General features: G+C 37.9%; 1 protein-coding gene and 2 long non-coding RNA genes across 4 annotated transcripts in view; 1 reads left to right on the top strand and 2 right to left on the bottom strand.

Annotated features, from left to right (window-relative positions):
* The window catches only part of LOC100699956 (E3 ubiquitin-protein ligase HECW2), a 91,511-nt gene extending 82,961 nt beyond the window's left edge, over nucleotides 1–8,550 (top strand). For both annotated transcript variants that reach the window (XM_013277246.3, XM_025902819.1), the window contains 3 exons: nucleotides 4,256–4,341; nucleotides 4,480–4,592; nucleotides 6,264–8,550. In XM_013277246.3, coding sequence (XP_013132700.2) covers nucleotides 4,256–4,341; nucleotides 4,480–4,592; nucleotides 6,264–6,375 — 311 coding nt within the window. In that variant the 3' untranslated portion in view covers nucleotides 6,376–8,550. The remainder of the gene's footprint in view (nucleotides 1–4,255; nucleotides 4,342–4,479; nucleotides 4,593–6,263) is intronic.
* LOC109196835 (uncharacterized) lies at nucleotides 3,404–20,969 on the bottom strand. Its single transcript, XR_002058176.2, has 3 exons — nucleotides 20,942–20,969; nucleotides 16,846–16,850; nucleotides 3,404–3,541 (listed from the first exon to the last, which is right to left on the bottom strand). It is a non-coding gene; the product is annotated as an uncharacterized LOC109196835 (long non-coding RNA).
* On the bottom strand, nucleotides 10,986–11,978 carry LOC102077291 (uncharacterized). Its single transcript, XR_002058174.2, has 4 exons — nucleotides 11,923–11,978; nucleotides 11,600–11,736; nucleotides 11,309–11,530; nucleotides 10,986–11,224 (listed from the first exon to the last, which is right to left on the bottom strand). It is a non-coding gene; the product is annotated as an uncharacterized LOC102077291 (long non-coding RNA).
* Nucleotides 20,970–21,113: the final 144 nt, after the last annotated feature.

The raw sequence follows: 21,113 nt of genomic DNA, 5'->3' as shown, positions 1-21,113 counted from the left end.
GAATTGGAAGTCATATCCTTTATGTACTGCAATCTTTCAGATTATTGATCTAGTAATCGATTGGTCTTTTCATGATAATCCTCTTCCTAAACTCATATCATCCTGTTAACAGTATTAATGGTATAGTAACCTGCTAACTATAAAATTATAATATAGTTTAAAAAATCTGGCAATATACAAAATTCCTACATAATGTTTGCCTAATTAAAGTACACAAAATACTAGAATACTAAACTGCAGGATTACTTAAGATAGAAAACCAAGAAGCAGAGAGAACCAAACAATGGCAGTCACATCCGAGTATATCTGGATGTGGCTCAGAGTTGTATTTGAATTCTGCTTTATACAATGTGAAAAAGAATGGAGCCAGGACAGTCCCCTGTGCTGCTATTAATGTCCCAGAAACACAGTTCCCCAACCTGACAAACTGTGGCTTTTGCCAAGTAGTCTGTGAGACAGGAAAGAATCTACTCCCATCTCTGTGAGCTTGTCTTTGAGTATATTTGGTTTAATGGTATTGAAAGAGACTCATCTAAGGGACTTCTTCAGTCTCAGCTTACTGTAGGTTTTCCCAGCTTTAAAAAAAAGTACATTTGTATAATGACTGAAACTAGCAACACCGGTAAACAATGCGATTTGAGGTCGGTTTATTAATCATTTATAAGGTGAGGCAAGGCAAGGCAAGTTTATTTATATAGCACAATTCAACAACACAGGGATTCAAAGTGCTTTACAGAGACATTAAAAAATAAAAACAAATAAAAAGCACGATTTAAAATGAAAAAAGAAAGGAACAGTAGATAAAATCAGTAGTTAAAATGTAAGTGTTAGAATTTAAGCTTAAAAGTAAAACAGGCGGATTTGGTGCTTTATTCAAATGCAGCTGAGAACAGGTGAGTCTTCAACCTGGATTTAAATAAACTGAGTGTTTCAGCTGATCTGAGGCTTTCTAGGAGTTTGTTCCAGATATATGAAGCATAAAAGCTGAATGGAGCTTCTCCATGTCTGGTTCTGACACTGGGAACTGATAAAAGACTGGATCCAGATGACCTGAGGGATCTGGAAGGTACATACTGGGTCAGGAGGTCACTGATGTATTTTGGTCCTAAACCATACAGAGCTTTATAGACCAGTATCAGAACTTTAAAGTCTATCCTCTGACGGACAGGCAGCCAGTGTAAAGACCTCAGAGCTGGACTGATGTGGTCCACTTATTTGGTCTTAGTGAGGACTCGAGCAGCAGAGTTCTGAATGAGCTGTAGTTGTCTGACTGATTTTTTAAGAAGACCTGTAAAGATGCTGTTACAATAATCAAGCCTACTAAAGATGAATGCATGGACTAGTTTTTCCAGGTCCTGTTGCGACATCAGATCTTTTATCCTTGAAATATTCTTGAGGTGATGGTAGGCTGACTTTGTTATTGCCTTAATGTGTTTTTCTAAGTTTAGGTCTGCATCCATCACTACACCCAAATTTGTTGCCTGGTTGGTGGTTTTTAGGTGTATAGATTGAAGTTCTCTGGTGACCTGTAATCGTTTTTCTTTGGCACCAAAGACTATTACTTCAGTTTTGTTTTTGTTTAGCTGGAGAAAATAGTGGCACAACCAGTCATTAATTTCCTCAATGCATTTACCAAGAGCCTGTACAGGGCCTCGGTCTCCTGGTGACATTGTGATATATATCTGTGTGTCATCTGCATAGCTGTGATAGTTTATTTTGTTGTTCTTTATAATCTGTGCCAGTGGGAGCATGTAGATGTTTTACAGAAGAGTTCCCAAAATGGAACCTTGGGGAACTCCACATGTGATACTTGTCTGCTCAGATGTGAAGTTACCTATTGATACAAAGTATTTCCTGTTTTCTAAGTATGTTTTGGACCAGTTTAGTACAGTTCCTGAAAGACCTGCCCAGTTCTCCAGTCGTTTGAGTAATATGTTGTGGTCAACTGTATCAAATGCTGCACTGAGATCCAGTAAAACTAAGACTGACATTTTTCCACTGTCTGTATTCAGACATATGTCATTAAACACTTTGGCCAGAGCAGTCTCAGTGCTGTGGTTCTGTCTAAAACCTGACTGGAAGGCATCAAAGCAGTTGTTCTGTGTTAAGAAGTAATTGAGCTGTTGAGAAGCTGCTTTTTCAATGATCTTACTTAAAAATGGGATATTTGAGATCGGCCTGTAGTTGTTCATTTGTGTCTTGTCAAGATTGTCCTTTTTCAGTAGAGGTTTAATTTCAGCAGTTTTTAGTGGTTCTGGAAACACACCTGACATTAAAGAAAGGTTGACGATCTGTAACAGGTCTGACTCCAAAGTCTTTGAGACCTTTTTTGAAAAAACCTGTTGGCAGGACATCTAAGCAGCAGGAGGAGGAGTTCAGTTGACCTAAGATGTCCTCCAGGTCTTTGCTGTTAATAGGGTGAAACTGTTTTATGGTGTTTAAACTGTTTTTCGGTGGACACAGTAAATATCCTGAATCTGCTGTTGATGTACCAATTGCTTGTCTAATCTTTTGGATTTCGTCTGTGAAGAATTTGGCAAACTCATTGCAGGCCATGGTCGAATGAAGTTCAGCTGCCACTGACACAGAAGGGTTTGTTAGCCTGTCAACTGTAGCCAATAAGACCCGAGCATTATGACTGCTTTTGGTGATGATGTCAGAGAAGTAGGACCTCCCTCCTTGCACTCCTCAGTTGTAAATTATAATTGTGAAGTTTCTCTTTATAGATGTCATAATGAACCTGAAGGTTTGTTTTTCTCCATCTGCGCTCAGCTTTCCAACACTCTCTTTTTTTATTTTTCACCAGTGAGGAGTTTCTCCATGGAGACTTCTTCCTTCCAGAGATAACCTTCACCTTAATGGGGGAAATAGTGTCCATATCATTTAACATTTTAGCATTGAAGCTATTGACGAGCTCATTGACTGAACCTCTGGACAGGCCAGGTGTTAATGGGAAGACCTGGTTAAAGAATTCACTACTGTTTTCAGTTATACACCGTTTTGTGATCACTGCTGTTGACATATTTGTGTGCGCTGAAATTTTACTTTCAAAGAAAACACAGTAATGATCAGACACAGTAACCTTTGAAATGCTCAGGCCCTCGGAGATGAGTAGGTCAAGAGTGTGTCCTCTATTATGTGTGGTCTCTGTTACATGCTGAGTCAGCCCAAAGTTGTCCAGAGTATTACTCAGGTCTTCAGTCCCTTTGTCCTGAGGGTTGTCCACATGGATATTAAAATCCCCAACAATAATTACACAGTCAAAATCAACACAGATCACAGACAACAGTTCACTGAGATCATTTAAAAAGTCTGTATTTGGGAGACCTTTAAACATTAAGAAACACAACTTTGGATAAGACCTTCAGCTGTAAAGCCACATATTGAAAAGACTGTAAATTATATTGACCATTGATGATCAAAGACCATGGATCAATCGCCATGAGAACTATTCACAGATAATTGAGGAATGGCTGCAAAGACGCCATTGTAAGATGGTGAAAGATGTACCCTTAGGCCCCCTCATCGATTCAGAGATGGTCTCCTTGATTCCCCACTCAAACTGCATTTCTCCCTGCCCAGGATGTGTACATCCTCATCCTTAAAAGAGTGGCCACTGGCCTGTAGGTGTGAATAGACTGCAGAGTCCTGGGCTGTCGAGAGGTTGTTTGGTTTCCCCAATGTATAAATCATTCGACTCAACAGTGTACACTATATTACTCTAGTTGTGCCATGGGACCGGATCCTTCGCGTGGACCAGTTTTTGGCACAGCCTTTTTTGGGGTTTGAAAGCCACAGAGACACAGTGTTTAGAGAGAATGCACCTCAACAACAACTGCTGCCTTCAGCTGAGAGTGAAGAAGTCACTTGGATGAGTGACGAAACCTTTCTCCGACTAAAAACGTCAAAACGTCCAGATGAAAAGAATCAACTTTCTGAGATCCACTTACCTGGATGATTCAGCATGCATCAAGACATTTTTTGTTGTGTTTTTTGTTGTGTTTTGCTGTGTTTTGTTTTTGTGGTGGTTTTCTGATTTATTTATTTATTGTCATTGTGGTTTAAAATGAAAAAATAAATACATCACTTAAAAAAGGATTTAAAAAAAACTTTAACAACTTTGGCGATTTTTACTAAGAACAAGGTTTCAAAAAGCTCATCTCTTGATTCACTCAGACTTGAGCTTTGGTTATTTGGCTTTCATTATAGTCCTACTACCATGACATTTTGACAAAACATGAAATGTTGTGTTTAGGTTACCATGATAACCACATTGTGATCCGGTGGTTCTGGGCAGCGGTGGAGAGATTCAATAATGAGCAGAGATTGCGGCTCCTACAGGTAGGCTTTTTTTTTTTTAGTCAAAGAGGCTTTTTATTAAAAACAACAACAAACAAACATGTAACAATGCAGTTCTTTCTTGGTATTCTTATCTGCATGTCTTTTTTCTACTTGTTATCTCTCACCTTATATCCTCAGTTTGTGACTGGGACATCCAGTATTCCATATGAGGGTTTTGCTTCTCTGCGAGGCAGCAATGGACCCCGTAGGTTCTGTGTGGAGAAGTGGGGTAAAGTCACCTCCCTACCCAGGTAAATGCCAACCATCTCAGATTTGCATAAAAATGTTATGGTTGTGTTCTTTTTGTTTGTTTGTTTGTTTGTTTGCACTTTGAAAAAAATTGTTTGCATATAAATATCTCAAAACTATTAAAGATGAAAGCCTGAAATTGACTATTAGCTAGTCAAAATATGTGCAAAAAATAATTATAATAATGACAATTCAATCCAGAAAGGTGTATACGTACTGGTAATAAGTCAGGTTTTTGCAGGAAACAATGATATAATTACACTGTAAGTAAATTTAAGTACAGTGCCTAACTTCCATGTTTTTTTTTGGTTTTTTTACAAAAGGACAATAAGCAAGGATTGCCTACATGCAAATTAAGCCTACATTCTAGCCAATTGGCATGCAATGTAGGCAAAAAGAAAACTACTCAAGTAAACTACAAATACCTGAAAATTCTACTTAAGATTTGTACTTCATTACTTCCCACCTCTGCAGTTAACCAAAGAGAAGAGAGGCACAGCTCTGCATTGCCTAGAAAATTATTACAAGGCACCCTGACTGCACTCTTGTCAGAATTCCTTCCAGCAGAATTAGATGGCAGAGTAAAAAAATAGGTAGAGAATGGAATCACTTCATATCGCATTATATATCATCTGAAGAAGGCCTAGATTCCTTCCAAAAACATTCTAATAATTATAATTTAGAAAAAGAGGACTTTTTTAGACATCTTCAAAAAAGACACAATTACAAAAGGGAAAGAATCTGGCCTGATCACTATTTTTGTGAACTCATATGAAGGCAACACAAAGGGGTAACTTATTTCGAGTCTCTGCAGTCTCTGCAAGAGGGAAAAAACGTTGATCTACTTTTATCTACCTTGTACATTAAGTGAGATGGGAGAAAGATGCAAATATAAAATAAACAAAAAATAACTGGCTTAATATGTATAAGACATGCTGCTACACCTCAAATTCAGAAACATGGAAAGGAGTAATTGGGAAGAGCATTTTAAGATTTTTCATATCACATGTCCAACTATTGAAGATCATTAGGATAGATAGGATAGAGATTGTATAAAATATACATGCAATGGTCAAAATGTAATATTTTTTTTAATCAGAGGTGCTCTCCTTCTTTCTCCATGTAGGGGTAATTTTGATAAGATACAATAATGATAGGATTTCTGGTTCTAATCAAAAATGTATGTTTATGTATATATGTGCTATACTAGAAAAGAACTTGAAAGATACTCAGTCTTCACAGAAACATGATATGATTAGATATACAGGTGCAACAATATGTTTTTTAATTTTTTTTCTCTCTCATCTTTTCAGTTGAGTTTCTTAACTTTGACATGTGTTTTTGGCTGTCTGTCACGTCTGTAAATGTTAATCCAAAAAGAAGAAATGGTAATATTCTCACACAGTCAAACTTTTTGCCCCACATTTAGTTTGCTGGGGTAATCCTAGTTATTTTGTATTTATGATATTAAATATTAAAGTTCTCTGAATTTCCAGGCACTTATTTCAGTCATACACTGTAGGAATTATGATAATAAAAGCTGATTTTTCTTAGATTTGATCTTCTCTATGTATCCTGTCAGTGACCTGTGCTTTAATACATCCAGAATACACACTGCGGCTTTTGTTCAAGCATTTTCTGATGAACAACACTGTCTCTTGTCTGTTCTCCAGAGCTCACACCTGCTTCAACCGGCTGGACCTACCACCGTACCCATCTTTCTCAGTGCTGTATGAGAAGCTGCTGACTGCTGTGGAAGAGACCAGCACCTTTGGACTGGAATGAGATTCTCATCTCCCCCATATCCCAGTTTACCCTGCGTCTGCCCCTGGAAGACTGCTGCTGATAGTGAAGTTTAATAGTCAGATTTTGAAGTCCAATTCCTCATTTAAATTTATAATAGAATGTTTTGTTACAGGATCTGACCTTTTGAAATGTTTTGTGTACAAAGGTAAACCTTTTTTGTTGCACCTGCATGTATTTCACACCTACTTAATAACTTGCTTTCACCTATGTAACATGACAAATGAAGACCTGCACTCGCTTTAGGACTGACTGGAACTGCCAAGATCTGACCAATCAGAGGTCAAGGGTGCCTGAGTTTTTTTATTTGGGGTGGGGGTGGGGGGGTTAATAAAGGAGGTTAAAATGGTTAGACCAATTAAAGAACCTGCAGCCACTGCCTTCCCTGCGAATGTTGACCTGATTCTACTTCTTTAACTTAGTTTGGATGGATCTTGGAGGACTATAAGGACCATCCAAAACTATGAGTCTCTACAATGCACTTGTAATACAGCATGTTATTGTGATGTAGTAACTTCACTGTGTGTAGGTAGGTTGTGGATTTATTTATTAAAAAACCTGAGGTAGACCTAAGGAAATTTTGGTTTTGTTTTTTCAGTGGACTTTGTCCACAGCTAATTCTGGAGTGTAGCCAGAAATTTTTGGTATTGCAGTTATCTTGTTGTTTAACTCATTTTCTAATGATGCAGGAGTGACATGTGTGATCTAAACTAACTAGCTAGCTTTACAGTGTAGATTGTGATATCTCTGCCAGATCTGGATCAGTTGGCAAAAACATATTTGGTCAAAACTTACTTGAGTTACTGTATTGACAAGCAATATATGATCATCAATTTATCATTTTACTTTTACAACCCCAGTCTTCAAAACATTAGGATGCTATGTAAAATATAAATTAAGATAGAAAATTTTGAGGAAAAAAATGTCAATTTGAATTTAATGGCAGAAACACATCTCATAAAAATTAAGACAGGATCATGTCATGTTTATCGCTATTTAGTGAGTCTTTGGAAAAGGAATGTGATCTCCTTGTCTGATATAGGATTCTAGCTACTTAAGTCTTCTTTGTTGTGTTTTTCACTTCATCATGTATCAAATGTTTTCAACTGATGAAAGACTTAGATGTCAGACGGGCCAATTAAGCACCTGGACCTTATTCAGTCATTCAGCAGTAAAAGCTCTGTAATAGTTGAAGCATGAACATTACCCATAAAATCCAATTTGAAGGATTTAGTTAGTTCATTCTCTTTTGTATATTCAGATCGTCACTTAGGATGCAATATAAATTTAAGGATGCACTGCACTACCACTTCCAGAAAAAAAAAAGTCAAATCTTTAGTCCTGGACTTTGGTTTATATTATTATTTCATGCACAGAAAATTCAAGACTAAAAAGGAACCTAAAAGCAGTGCATGAAAAAGCTGCCCTTAATGAAACTAAATATTTCTGATATGGTATGAGTAATTTTGATGTACTATCATGAATGTTGACACAAGTTCTCTAATTACTTACTTTACTTACTTTGAATTTGTCTAAATTCTCATCACTTTTGACTGTCCCTTTAGTTTGGTGTCCCTTTAGGTGTCCCTTTAGGTGTCCCTTTAGTTCTGACTTATTTTCTTGTAATATGAGTGTTGTGTAAACATGCTTAATTCTTCATCTATTTTCTTTTCTTGCTGAAATGAGTGTCCCACTGGGTTTACACCACTGGTTGTGTGCCTGAAGTAACAACATACAGACTGCTACTGTGCAGAGAGGTTTATCTGTGTTAGATGGCATTCAACAGTGTAAATTATTTAGTGCACAGTTATTTATTTAGAACATTGGAACCACTCCTGCTGCTTTAAGTATTTGAAATTGATTTTGTCTTGGACCTACTGTTTTCCTTCTTTATATTTTTAGAGACTAAAGATACATTTCGGCAGGAAGCTGAGTAAAATTTCATGTACAAACTCACTTCACTTCAGATACTTCTCGTACTGAAAACAGTTATGTCAGTTTTCTCACTTGTCTGTCTGGCTAGAATGTACCAAAGTTTTGAGCCTTAAGTGGCAGCCACACATCTGACAGCCAATCAGTCTGTCCAGTCCACCTTACTTTAATATATGAATATTTGTAAGCACGTCTCTTCTAAAATAAAGTTTCATCTCTAAATAAGTTTTTGTTTGTTTTTTTAATGACAGACTCTTTATGTCCAATGTAGATGAATCAGGGCTTAAATTTCATAATAATACCTGATTAAACCAATCATCAAGATGCACAATGATTATTATTTGTAATAACCATGAATTGGGGGTGTAGAAATATAAACGGCCTGTTTCTTCTAAAATTAAAAGTATTTTATATAATAATATAATTATGTTATTATTATAAAATAGATTATATAATCCTTAATGTTTTCTACATTTCAAATGTGAATGTCTTAATTATGAATCATCCATAGCCAGATTATTGCCATTTTACTGTACACCGCTGGGTAGTGGGACCTGATCTTATATGTAACTAGAAAAATTTGCATTTCCTGCGAAAATGCTGTGTGGATGCTGTAGCTGCTGAAGCTACCTGCTGAAAATAGTTGAAAATAGCTGAAGAAGCTGAAGAAATCAAAGTCAGTGTTTAAAAAGTTGTTGAAATTTTAATAACTTTGCAGAACAACATCAAGTTAACAAAAATGTAATAACTTAGCAGAAATGCAATAACTTAGGAGAAATATAACAATTCAGCAGAAATGTAATAATTTAGAATAACATAACTTAGCAGTAGTAGTGTAACCTTGCAGAAATACTATAATTTAGTAGAAAATTAATAACTTGGCAGAAATAGTACAACTTACCAGAACTGCTATAATTTTGCAGAAATGTAATAATTAAGCAAAACAGCTGAAAACGCTGAAGTAACCTCAAAGTTACTTGTTTAACTGTGAAAAATTACCAGAAACATTAGAAAAGGAAGAAAACCAGCCAGCAGATAAACTGATGTAGAACAAAACCAAGGTAAAATTGCAGAGTTTACACAGCTGGTGAAATGTAAAAATGGCAAGAACAAAAAAAACAAACAAACAAAACAAAACACACAAACAACATTTAGGTAATAAATCCACAAGATGCTGCGGTCAGAGATAAAAACACCCCAAAATAATGTTATTGAATTGCCAAAGAGTGGCAGAAAGTTTAGAAAGTAGAAAACCAGTAGTAGAAAAGTAGAACATTCAGATATTTTTAGAAACATATGATACAAAATATTTACTCAGTTGTTTCCAATGATTACAATAATGGCATACAGAAATAAAAATCCCATTTGGGACAAACAGAAAAATATTAATAGAAAATGCAAATCAAATGAATCTAATATTTATACAAACAATTGAAGCATCTGTTGGAATTGTGAACATATCCTTGTTTGCCATGTTTATGTTTATGGCCCTAAGATGCGCAGACACATGATAGGCTATTAACTGCGAAAATATACACCTATATAAACAGCAAGTGAGAGACAAAAATATATCCTCTGATTTGCTGGAGTTTTGTGTAAATACCATTTGGCAAGGATAAACAACATGTTCCAATGCCACATTAAAATTTTCAGAAGCTTAATTTTTTCAATTAGTTTACAGTTTCCTGATTTGATGATAAATATGGTACCAATCTACAAAATACTGTCGAAATGAAGTCCACATTGTGCTATATTTCAGGTGTGGAGAGTCACACAGCTGAACAATCGATGTGCATATTTAAAGAAACAGGGATCAAATAAAGAACATTGTTGTGGAATAAATTACAGTGAAAAATAACCACTGCCCTGCGTTAGAGAGTGACTTATGATGAGGTATTAATTGGGTTAACTTTACCCCTCTAACAGCTTTTCACATAGTGCTGTGACCAGGGTGAAATCCATCATAAAGTAACTGTAAACAGTGGAACCATTAGCATGAATGTTATGGTTCTACTCTGATCAAAACTCAAGTCAGCTGTGTGACCTGATATAAAATGATAAAGAGGAACACATATAAATGGATGTGACCTTTATGAACTTTTCAAAATGGTTTTACATGTCTGACCCATTATCTATATATATTAGAGCAGATGTGGAAAACCACTGTTAGACCTACTCTATATTAATGTAGTTACTGACACCCCATACTAAGGCAGGATTCATACAAACACACAATATTTATTCACTTAAACACTTTCTTTTTTCACATTTTGAGATTGTGTAATTTCTATAAAGAATATGTGTAATGGTTCAATAGATATAGTTATTTAAATGTCCATAATAATCACATGATCATTTTTGTACATCCTACAATTCAAGATTTAGAGCTGTGTGTCTGTATGAATTCAGCTTGCTATACTTATAGACTTAGATATATTAATCCACTATTTACCAAAACAAGTTACATTGTTTGGGTAAATAGATTGGGTTTGTCCTACAAAATAATTATTCAACAATAAAAAAAAAAAACACACAAAAAAACATCTGCACATTAATCCAGAGTTCAGTTTCATATGTCTGATATTGTTTGTTAAATCTGGTGACACAAACACAGTCAAAAATTCATTGTTAGTGTGACATGTGGTCCTTTTTGCCTTTGACCAATGATATGCTGGTTACTTGGACCAGTTTAGTATTTGCTGTCACAGAGGAATGTTAACCATAAATCCAAAAGACAAAACTGAAAAAATATGTTAATTGCAAACATGTTTTTGCTTAGTAAAAGGATTGAAATTACATGGAAACTGTCACCTTAAAGCCTCATTGTAAATATCATCACAAACAGATGTTTTCCACACAGTTAACAAAGCTCCACCACATCCAATCACTGCATATAAATCTAAAAGAAAACAACAACAAATAAAATGTAATTAACACAAGGGAAGACTTTTGATTTAATAACTAAGCTTAAAATAAGTGTTACCTTTGAATATTTGTGGGAAAAAATCTGATGCCACCCCAAGAATACAAAGCCACACTGGAAACGATGACAGGCTTGCAGCCCTCTGTCTTCCTGGAGTGAGGTGCCTGATCAGTAGAAGTGAGTTGACAGAAGTCGGTGTCTATAAGAGCGGTCAAACACTGATACTCTGTCCACTTGCGTAGAGTCTGAAGCTGGAATGCAGGCACACTGGACGAGCTTGTTCTAAAAAATACAGAAAAAGGAACATTTTATTTGTGTTAAGGCCTAAAAACTACAAATAGGTTGAAATACCTTATAGGTGCTGCAGGCCACATAACCGGAATCCAGAGCAATCTCACACTCACATGATGGTGAGGAAAGACATGAGCTCTGCAATGAGGTTTGAATGTCTCAGTTGGGACACTGAAGAACTCAGGAGACAGCAGTACCTGCACAGAGAGACAGAGTAGAAAAAGCATAGATTTGTAATCCATAATGTGAATTAAAACTCAAAAAGTGTCAACAAGTATAATCATTTGAGTGTGGAATTATTTATGCAATAAACAGGATTTAAATTAATTAATTGAATTAAAAGCACTGACATTTTTTTTTTAATCAAAGATAAAGAATCATACCTCTCTCTGCTCTGAGGATCACTGAGCATCTCTGACAGGAAATACAGTTTCCTCAGTATGAGTCATCATTGATGGTCTCAGATGTGTGTAGTGTGGCAGCATGATGATGGTCTCCAGATCAGGCAGGAGGTCAGGTGATGGGTGTGTCATCTTCTCCATTAAAGACACACTGGTATGGCAGTTCATAAAACAGCAGTCTCCTTGTGGCATGTAGTTATCTGTGCAGTCCAGCACTGATGGATCAGGTTTGGCTCAGCAGTTCACGAAGATGGTGTTAAGATGTTGTTGTTTCAGCTGAGGATGGTGAAGTTTGAAGGTTTTCCCACAAAGGAAACAGGACTGTGTGTGCCCTGTCTGAAAAAAAAAAATACATCTACAAAACATAAAGTGCTTTTAACACCACCCACCCTCCCCACCCACCCATCTCAGCCCCCAAGTGTCTATGTAATGCTGGTATGGGGTGTCAGTTACTAAATCTAATTAGTGCTAAGGCTACACCTAAAGCCCCTGCTTTCTGATGTCTTTGTTTATTAGCAGCTTTTTCAAACTGCTCAGAGAATTCTGACTTCGCCTTTATCCACCCAAACCCAAACCCACCCGGATAAAGGCCAAGTCAGAAAATGGATGCAGTAACTTTCCATTTACTTCTAAATCAGTTTTTATACATATTCTGTAAGCTGTAAAAAAAAATTTCTCTACATAATGGATCATTATAGACATCTCTGGTAGCCTAAAGATAGTTTAAAACTTTTGACATTTTTTACCTGTAAAACATGATAAGCAAAAACTCATTCATCCCCAAAACTTTTGATTCTACAAAATCTACTGTAATCAAGAAAATACAATTGTCTGTATTTATTCATGTGACCCATAGTAAATACCTGCATTTATCTGGGATTTATTTATTTACTATTTCATATTTTAAAGCCCTTGGAGGGGAAGATCTTGTTTGTTGAGATACATATGCCACAGTAAAAAAGTATCAAAAAATCAAAAAAATATGACAATTAACATCCATGAAAAAATGAATTTTAAAATAGTAGATTTAGTCATTTAAAACATGAGAATAAAAAATAAATGATGTCGGTTTAATAAATGTTGCAGCACATTTCAGATCAGAGGTGCATGATAACAGATGTTCCCTGCTCTGCGTGAAATTCAGCCATGATTTGGTGAAATGATTAATAACATTGCAATAAGAAAGGGTCTTCTGACAGACAGAGTAGGGAAGACAATTTTTTCAATGAAAAATCTTTTTCATACTCTACAATCAGTAAACTCTGTAACAAACATGATCAGTAATTGTTTCAAAACTCACCAGACGACTTCATGATTGGTTTGAGGACAGGACACAAAACACAGGGTTGTGGTAACTGTAATATGTTCTCAGGACACCTGAATAGAGACGTTGCTGTGGCTGAGAAATAAAAATGAGGTCAAGCAGGGTGTTCTTGTCTGTAGTGGCAGAAGTGATCAGCTGTGAATACCCTCTAGACTGAAACTGCTCCAGAATCTGTTTTCTTCCACTCTGTAACTGGTTCTCATTAAAATCTCCACACACAATTATTGGGTGACAGTCCATTATTTCAAGTGAATCTAAAAGACTTACCAGGTTTTGCATGAATGGTGTCAAACTGTAGTCAGGGGGTCTGTACACAACCGCAATGAGCGCAGGGAATGGAGCCTGAACCTTCAACACTAAAAACTCAAGATCAGTGACATTATGCAGATACTGTTTTACCTGAACCTGAAAATGATTCCTCAAATACACAACAACTCCACCACCACTTCTGCTGGCCATGTGAGGAAAGTTTGTGTAGGACACATGTCTGTTGCGTTTGAACATGGTGTAGCCGTCCAAATGAAGACTGTCTGCAACAAAGGAGCCTTGGAGGTGAGACTCAGTGAGACACAAAACATCTGCTAAACACATTTCATGATGACTCTTGATGTCACTGATGTGAGATGGTAAACCCTCCGTATTGTGATGGATCAGTGTAAGAGTGTCAGGTCTGCTGGCTGTTTCTCTGACCTGAAGAAGAGGCATCATTTCCTCAACGCTGGCTTGTCTCATGGTTTGGAGCGCTGCAGTTACCTCGGGATTGGCGAAAATCTTTTTCTCATCCAAGTCCTGTAAATAGAGTCCACTGAGAGACGTCACCCTGCTGAGAGCAACATAAGCCATACCTGGTTCAAAAATGTTCTTCATTGAAACTACAGCTGTCTGTGTTGTAAGACCCTGAGTTTTGTGAATTGTGCAGGCGAATGCTAGCTTTACAGGAAACTGTCTGCGTACCGCTCCTTTAAACTTCAGACTCTCCTCTGCTCTCTCAATATAAACCAGATCATCAGATACTGCATTAGAACTGCGGTTGCTTCTTACAGACTGCCGGTTGTCCATTCTGAGCCCCAGTTTAATTATGTCTCCATCATTTTCAGATCTCACCACCTTTATCAGTATACCAAAAGCACCGTTGACCAAACTGTTTAGTGTGTTCAAGTTTCTGGTCAGCATGACTCGAGCTCCTTCAGCGACATTCAGGGTGTCGGGTAAATCATTTCGCCCACCTGTAAATGGTTTGTCTCTTCGTGCCATTCTGCCTGTACATTTATCCTTCTGGAAATCGTCTGCAGTGATGATTATAATGTTTGAATGAAGCTTCTTGAGTGTATCTGTGTTATGGGATTCCACATTCTTGTTGGTGGCATAAATGTGTAAGACCTCAATTGGACATTCTTCTGGTGCAGTCACGGCCTGTAACAACAAATCTCTGTCGCACTGAGAAAGCTCATCTGTCTTTTCTTTGACTCTAATCCTGTTCAGCATCTCTGCAAAGGCCACATCATCTTTTTGACGCATGATCTCGGTTAGAGTGATCATCTGAAAATGTTCCTGCCATAGGTCAATCTGTTCTGGATCATAAACACAGAGAGGTTTAGACTGTCGCACTGGTGGCAGCTGGTAAAAATCTCCAACAGCTAAAACTGACATTCCACCAAAAGGTCTCTGAGTACCTTTGATTTGTTTCAGTCTTGCATCCACATAAGCAAAAAGGGGTTTTGAAACCATTGAAAAATAATTTCAGCATTCATAAGCTCAGATCTGACTTCATCCAGTTGGTTACCAAGTCCTTGAATGGGTGGTTTCAGACTCCTGGGTAGTTTCAGTAGGGAATGTAACGTAGAGCCATTGATAGAAAAAGCTGCTGTCCCGGTAAATGACGTCAGTAAAACAGTTGGATTTGATATGTCAGCTTCTTCTGCATTAGCAGGCAGTCTGCTCAGGATCTTTGATGCTTCAGAGTGAATACACTTAATCAGATGTGACTTTCCAGTTCCTGCACCACCGTTGATATAGAAGAAAAATGGATCTGGGTTCAAACCACAAACGCGCTGAATACACCAGTCTCTTATGGCATAGAACACGCAGGCCTGCTTCTGGTTCAGATTCTGATACATTACACGTACCACAGCTGGATCGACTGCAGGTTGTTCTCTGACGGCTCTGATCTCTGTTACAGCATCAGACTGACGACTGTAGTCGGGGACATTTTCCTGTTCGTTCTCATCATCAGAATGTCTCTCAGGAAGATTCTCATCACATTGCAACCTCACAACTTCAGATTCAGGAGCAAGATTGCACCATTCATCGATCACAACATCTCTATTTTGTTCAAACTCTTCCAGTGCACTCTCAATATCCTCAGAGTTCTTCTCATACTTGTCTTTATTTCTCTTCACAATCCTTTTCACAGACTCACTGTGGTCTGAACATGGAAGTCGTACAAAACCTGAGTTGTAGAAGGACTGATAGGTTTGGAACCCTTGTGGTTTCAGTTCCTGCTCTGATCTGTGTGGAAGGTAAAGTCTCAACAGTCGTCCATAATATTGCTCAGGATCTTTTTCCTGTGAACAGTGGTAATACCTGATTATAGCTGGTTTATCATTCTTTCGCCTTTGTACAAATCCAAGCTGGTTTAGAAGAGGAAGCACATCTTTTCCTTCATTTGGACCACTCACCAACCTGCACAAGGCAGCAAAATCAGCCAGGGACATTTCCTCATATTCTGGTGTCTCAGGTCTGCATTTGTATTTATCACTCAAACTTGTCATCCAGATATTACAACTGTCGTGTGTTGTGGTTTCCATATAGCTCATCGGGCGACTCATTTTTACTGGGTTATCATCGGTTGGTACAAATACAACACTACGGGAACTTTTTTTCATTTTTATGCCACAGACTCGAGTCACACACTCCTGTGCGCTGATTTCTCTCTTTTTTGAGTAAGCCTGCATCACAGCTCTTATTTCATCACATTCATTGACCGTGTTGTTTCCAGAGTTATCAATAACTGTCTTCAGGTATTCAGAGAGGCCAGATTCTTTCTTCGTTATATATTTACAGAGGTATTCTACACATGAATAGGCATTCAATATTAACGAGACATATAAATTAGAGTTCCAGGCTTCAAGCAGGTGTGGGTTGTAATTGTTGATCCAACAGTCCTTTGGGTCACGTTTCAGAATCAGCGCAGTTTTCTTGTTTATGTCTTGGAGGCATTGTTCATACTCATTCATTGTCAAGTTGCATCGTGACAGAATCTGCTCTATGGTGAGGGAAGCAGCTTCAGGTTCCTTCAGCAGGTTCATCAAAGGTCTGAGTTTGGTTTTTGAAGCTTCAGTGTCTGAATCCTCATCCTGTCTCACAATCATTGTTCTTGTGGCTGGTGGTTTTGGAAACCCAAATCTACAACCAGAGTTCACACTCTTAAAGCATGTCTTTGTGTGGTTTTTGCTGTGCTTTTGTAGTTCAGTGACTTTTTTGTGCAGTTCAGGTTGTTTTTCTGGATCAGGCAGTTGAGCTGAGATGTATCTGTCCACAAAGTCACAGACAGTTTGGTTATCATCCACATCTACTTCTACCTTTTCTCAAATCCACAGCAACATGTGTATATGCGGACTACCTCTGTGCTGGAACTCAACTCTGTAAAAGTAATCAATGATTTCACCAAGGGGCTGTGCAGGAGAAAAAAGCACATCTCTGAACAAAGCCTCAACACGCTTATCAAACATTCGCATGGTGGTTACTGGATTTGATCTTAGAATTTCACACTTTTCTGACCAGTCCAGCGCTTCAAAATCAACCCCTTCACCCTGCTGTCTCTTTATTGCTTGAATCACTTCAGGCCATCTCATCTCAGCAGCAGAGAATGTGACAAAGAACTGAGGTTGTGCTATTTGATGAAGCATACTGAATAAATCTCTGGTAGTTTTCTGCCAGTAAGCTGGAGTTCCTCTGAGTGGCTGCATAAATCTGATTGCATCTTTATTTCTTACCAGCTTCTCTACTTCTGTCTTACTTTGTAACATCCCTGATTTGATTTTGCGTCCATCTTTGGTCATAGTTTTACCTTTCCTTAGCTGTATTGTCATGCTGGAATTAGCCAAGTGTATTTCAGTGACAAACCGTGAGAAAAACAGGTAATTTGTATCTTTAGCAAATCTTGCATCAATGTTGAAAAGCCTTGACTTGAAGTAAGCACTTGGTGTGAGTTTAAGACATCTTTTTTCATCCAGTGTATTCTGACCAGTAGGAAACTGCACAGGAAATGCCATGGCTTCCAAATGAGGAGTTCTGAAGAAGCTAACAGGATTGTTTCTTTCTGCAGGAGCCACACAATATGTGTTATCAGTGAAACAGAGAATCTCTTCTGAAATGTCAACAGGCTGCAGACAACTTTCTAGAGCAAAACCTCCATTGTTCAAATCACTTTCTGGTTCCTCTGGATTTTGTTCCTCTGGTTGTTCATCACAGGATTGCATATTAATACAGGGAGTGCAGAATTATTAGGCAAATGAGTATTTTGTCCACATCATCCTCTTCATGCATGTTGTCTTACTCCAAGCTGTATAGGCTCGAAAGCCTACTACCAATTAAGCATATTAGGTGATGTGCATCTCTGTAATGAGAAGGGGTGTGGTCTAATGACATCAACACCCTATATCAGGTGTGCATAATTATCAGGCAACTTCCTTTCCTTTGGCAAAATGGGTCAAAAGAAGGACTTGACAGGCTCAGAAAAGTCAAAAATAGTGAGATATCTTGCAGAGGGATGCAGCAGTCTTAAAATTGCAAAGCTTCTGAAGCGTGATCATCGAACAATCAAGCGTTTCATTCAAAATAGTCAACAGGGTCGCAAGAAGCGTGTGGAAAAACCAAGGCGCAAAATAACTGCCCATGAACTGAGAAAAGTCAAGCGTGCAGCTGCCAAGATGCCAAATGAGGAGTTCTGAAGAAGCTAACAGGATTGTTTCTTTCTGCAGGAGCCACACAATATGTGTTATCAGTGAAACAGAGAATCTCTTCTGAAATGTCAACAGGCTGCAGACAACTTTCTAGAGCAAAACCTCCATTGTTCAAATCACTTTCTGGTTCCTCTGGATTTTGTTCCTCTGGTTGTTCATCACAGGATTGCATATTAATACAGGGAGTGCAGAATTATTAGGCAAATGAGTATTTTGTCCACATCATCCTCTTCATGCATGTTGTCTTACTCCAAGCTGTATAGGGTTAGGGTTAGAGGGTTGTGAGGGCTAGATTACCAAACACTCCTTTTAAATACTAAAATTACAACGTTTCAGTAACAAAGCAGCCATTGTGTTACATTAATATGACTTATACTTAGACTGGCTTTATAAGTCACTAACAACAACTTGGTAAATCACTGAAACAGCTTATAGTAGTGATGGGTCCTGCAACACTGACGCACTGACGCATGTATCAAGCTCACCTAGCGAAGCCTGTATCTGTGCGTGCGTCGCTTTAAGAAAAAGTCACGTGATCGATACAGCTGCTGTATCGCTCATTGCCAACGCGCCAAACTGTGTTTAAAAAGTACCGCATCCGCATCTGTCAACGGAATGAGTCACCACCAAAAAAACACGAAATTACTCTCGCAAAGATTAAAAAAAAAACAAATACACATCTCTCCATAACAAAATGGAGCCCGAAAGAAAAAGAAATGTTTCTGCTGTGTGGGATCATTTTGATCTTTTAACTGCAAATAAGGTAATAGTTTGTCTGTCTTTGTTTCAGTGTAATCTATCAGAATAGGAAAAACAGCAATGTGAGTTGAAGTGTAAATTATTTATTTCATTTTATGCAGGTTAAATGTCGCATCTGTTCTGCGGCGCTTTCTTACACAAACAAAAGCACCTCCTCAATGTTTAGGCATTACAGAGCCAAACATGAAAATGAGGAGACAAACACACCGAGAATGAACACAGGTCGGCCTATATTGACACTGAACAGCTTTATCATCTTTTTTTTTTTTTTATTAATATTTGTTTTATTATTTTGAAATCAAGCATCTAGGAAGACTGTTCTGGACCAGGCAGTCCTGAATCTTATTATAAGGGACTGCCAACCCCTTAGTTTTGTGGAGAGTGTCGGAGAGAAACATTCCAAGATCAGAGGATCCTTTAAGGTACTGGGGGAATAGGAAGACATCTTATCAGAACTTTTTCCACCTGGCTTTACAGTTTTTGTGTACCCCAGCTTCATCTGTGCCTGTGAGTTTTCCAAAGCTGGGGAAATGGTGTCAAAAAAAATGCAATAGACTGAATGCAAAAACATTGGATAAACTTATTTTTCTGAATAGAATTTTATAATAAACTCTGAGTCAAATGGGTAATATTACATTCACAATACTTTCATTTTAATTTTCACTTAGTGTCATTCACAATATATTTTATAGATGTCTACAGTATTTGAAATGTAAAAGATATAAAATGATTCCATGGAAAGTACAATACCTTACAGTGTACAAGTATGACTAGGTCATTGAATCAGTGTCTGTTGTGAGTCTCAAGTAAGTTGCCTGCAATGATATTTAAGGTCCAGCAGGTGTCAGTATGGAGCAAAACAGCAACACTGTGTCGACACAGTATCAATACAGTTTGGGGAATGTGCTGAAACGGTTCACGAGGCCTCATCTACCCATCACTAGCTTATAGACATTTCATTTCAGAGCAGAGAGACAGAGAAGCAGCGCTTACCGGTGTTGTGCCAAAGTAGTTATCCCCAGCAAAAATTGTTTCCCCATCCACGAGAGCGCGCAAAGTAGGAGGAGCCACTTGCCCAGCTCCGTTCTGTACGCTACTTGTCACTGATCTGCAGTCGACGCAATACAGAGTAAAAGCTGGAAAACAGCAGACTCGATTAATTTAATATTAGTTTCGTGACATTGTAATGTGCCGTGGGGAAGACAATTTACCTTAAACTGTACACTGAAATAACCTGCTGGGAATACTTGTCTAGAAAAATACTTTGATACTATAATACTGTAAAACCAGACGCGATCATGGCAACACGTCGCTCTCCGGTGAATTTACACTCGGTTTACACTTTGTAGCGAAGCTATCACGAAGGAGTTTATTTGCAAAATAAGTCACAGTATAACCAATAACTACAGTAACTTTGGAGACGATTTCTTCTTCACAGCAAAAGTTATGGAGGGATACAGATTTTATCAGGCTGTGTGGCAGCGTCTGCCAAAATGTGTGCCCCCCCCCCCCGTCTGTAATCCATATTGGCATTGCTATCACAAAGGGTATATTTGCAAAATAAGTCACAGTATAACCAATAACTACAGTAACTTTGGAGACGATTTCTTCTTCACAGCAAAAGTTATGGAGGGATACAGATTTTATCAGGCTGTGTGGCATCGGCTGCCAAAATGTGTGCCCCCCCATCAATAATGCACATTGGCGTTGCTATCACGTAATAGTTTATTTGCAAAATAAGTCACAGTATACCCAATAACTACAGTAACTTTGGAGACTATTTCTTCTTCACAGCAAAAGTTATGGAGGGATACAGATTTTATCAGGCTGTGTGGCATCGGCTGCCAAAATGTGTGCCCCCCCATCTGTAATCCATATTGGCGTTGCTATCACGTAATAGTTTATTTGCAAAATAAGTCACAGTATAACCAATAACTACAGAAACTTTGGAGACCATTTTCATTTTTTTAGACTTCTTAATTTAACATCTACATCTATACATGTTGATATGAGTGTTCGGGCTGACTTTTCTGTTCATTTTAAGCAGCAAAAGTGAGGTGCATGTCTGTGTGCGTGTGTATGGAGCCATTGGGTGCAGTCACTATAGCAACCAGGCTCACACCTGC

Source organism: Oreochromis niloticus, linkage group LG23 (assembly GCF_001858045.2).
Source record: "Oreochromis niloticus isolate F11D_XX linkage group LG23, O_niloticus_UMD_NMBU, whole genome shotgun sequence".
Classification (NCBI taxonomy): domain Eukaryota; kingdom Metazoa; phylum Chordata; class Actinopteri; order Cichliformes; family Cichlidae; genus Oreochromis; species Oreochromis niloticus.
Note: the sequence above shows the minus strand (reverse complement) of the source record. Positions and strands in the feature narration are given on the sequence as shown.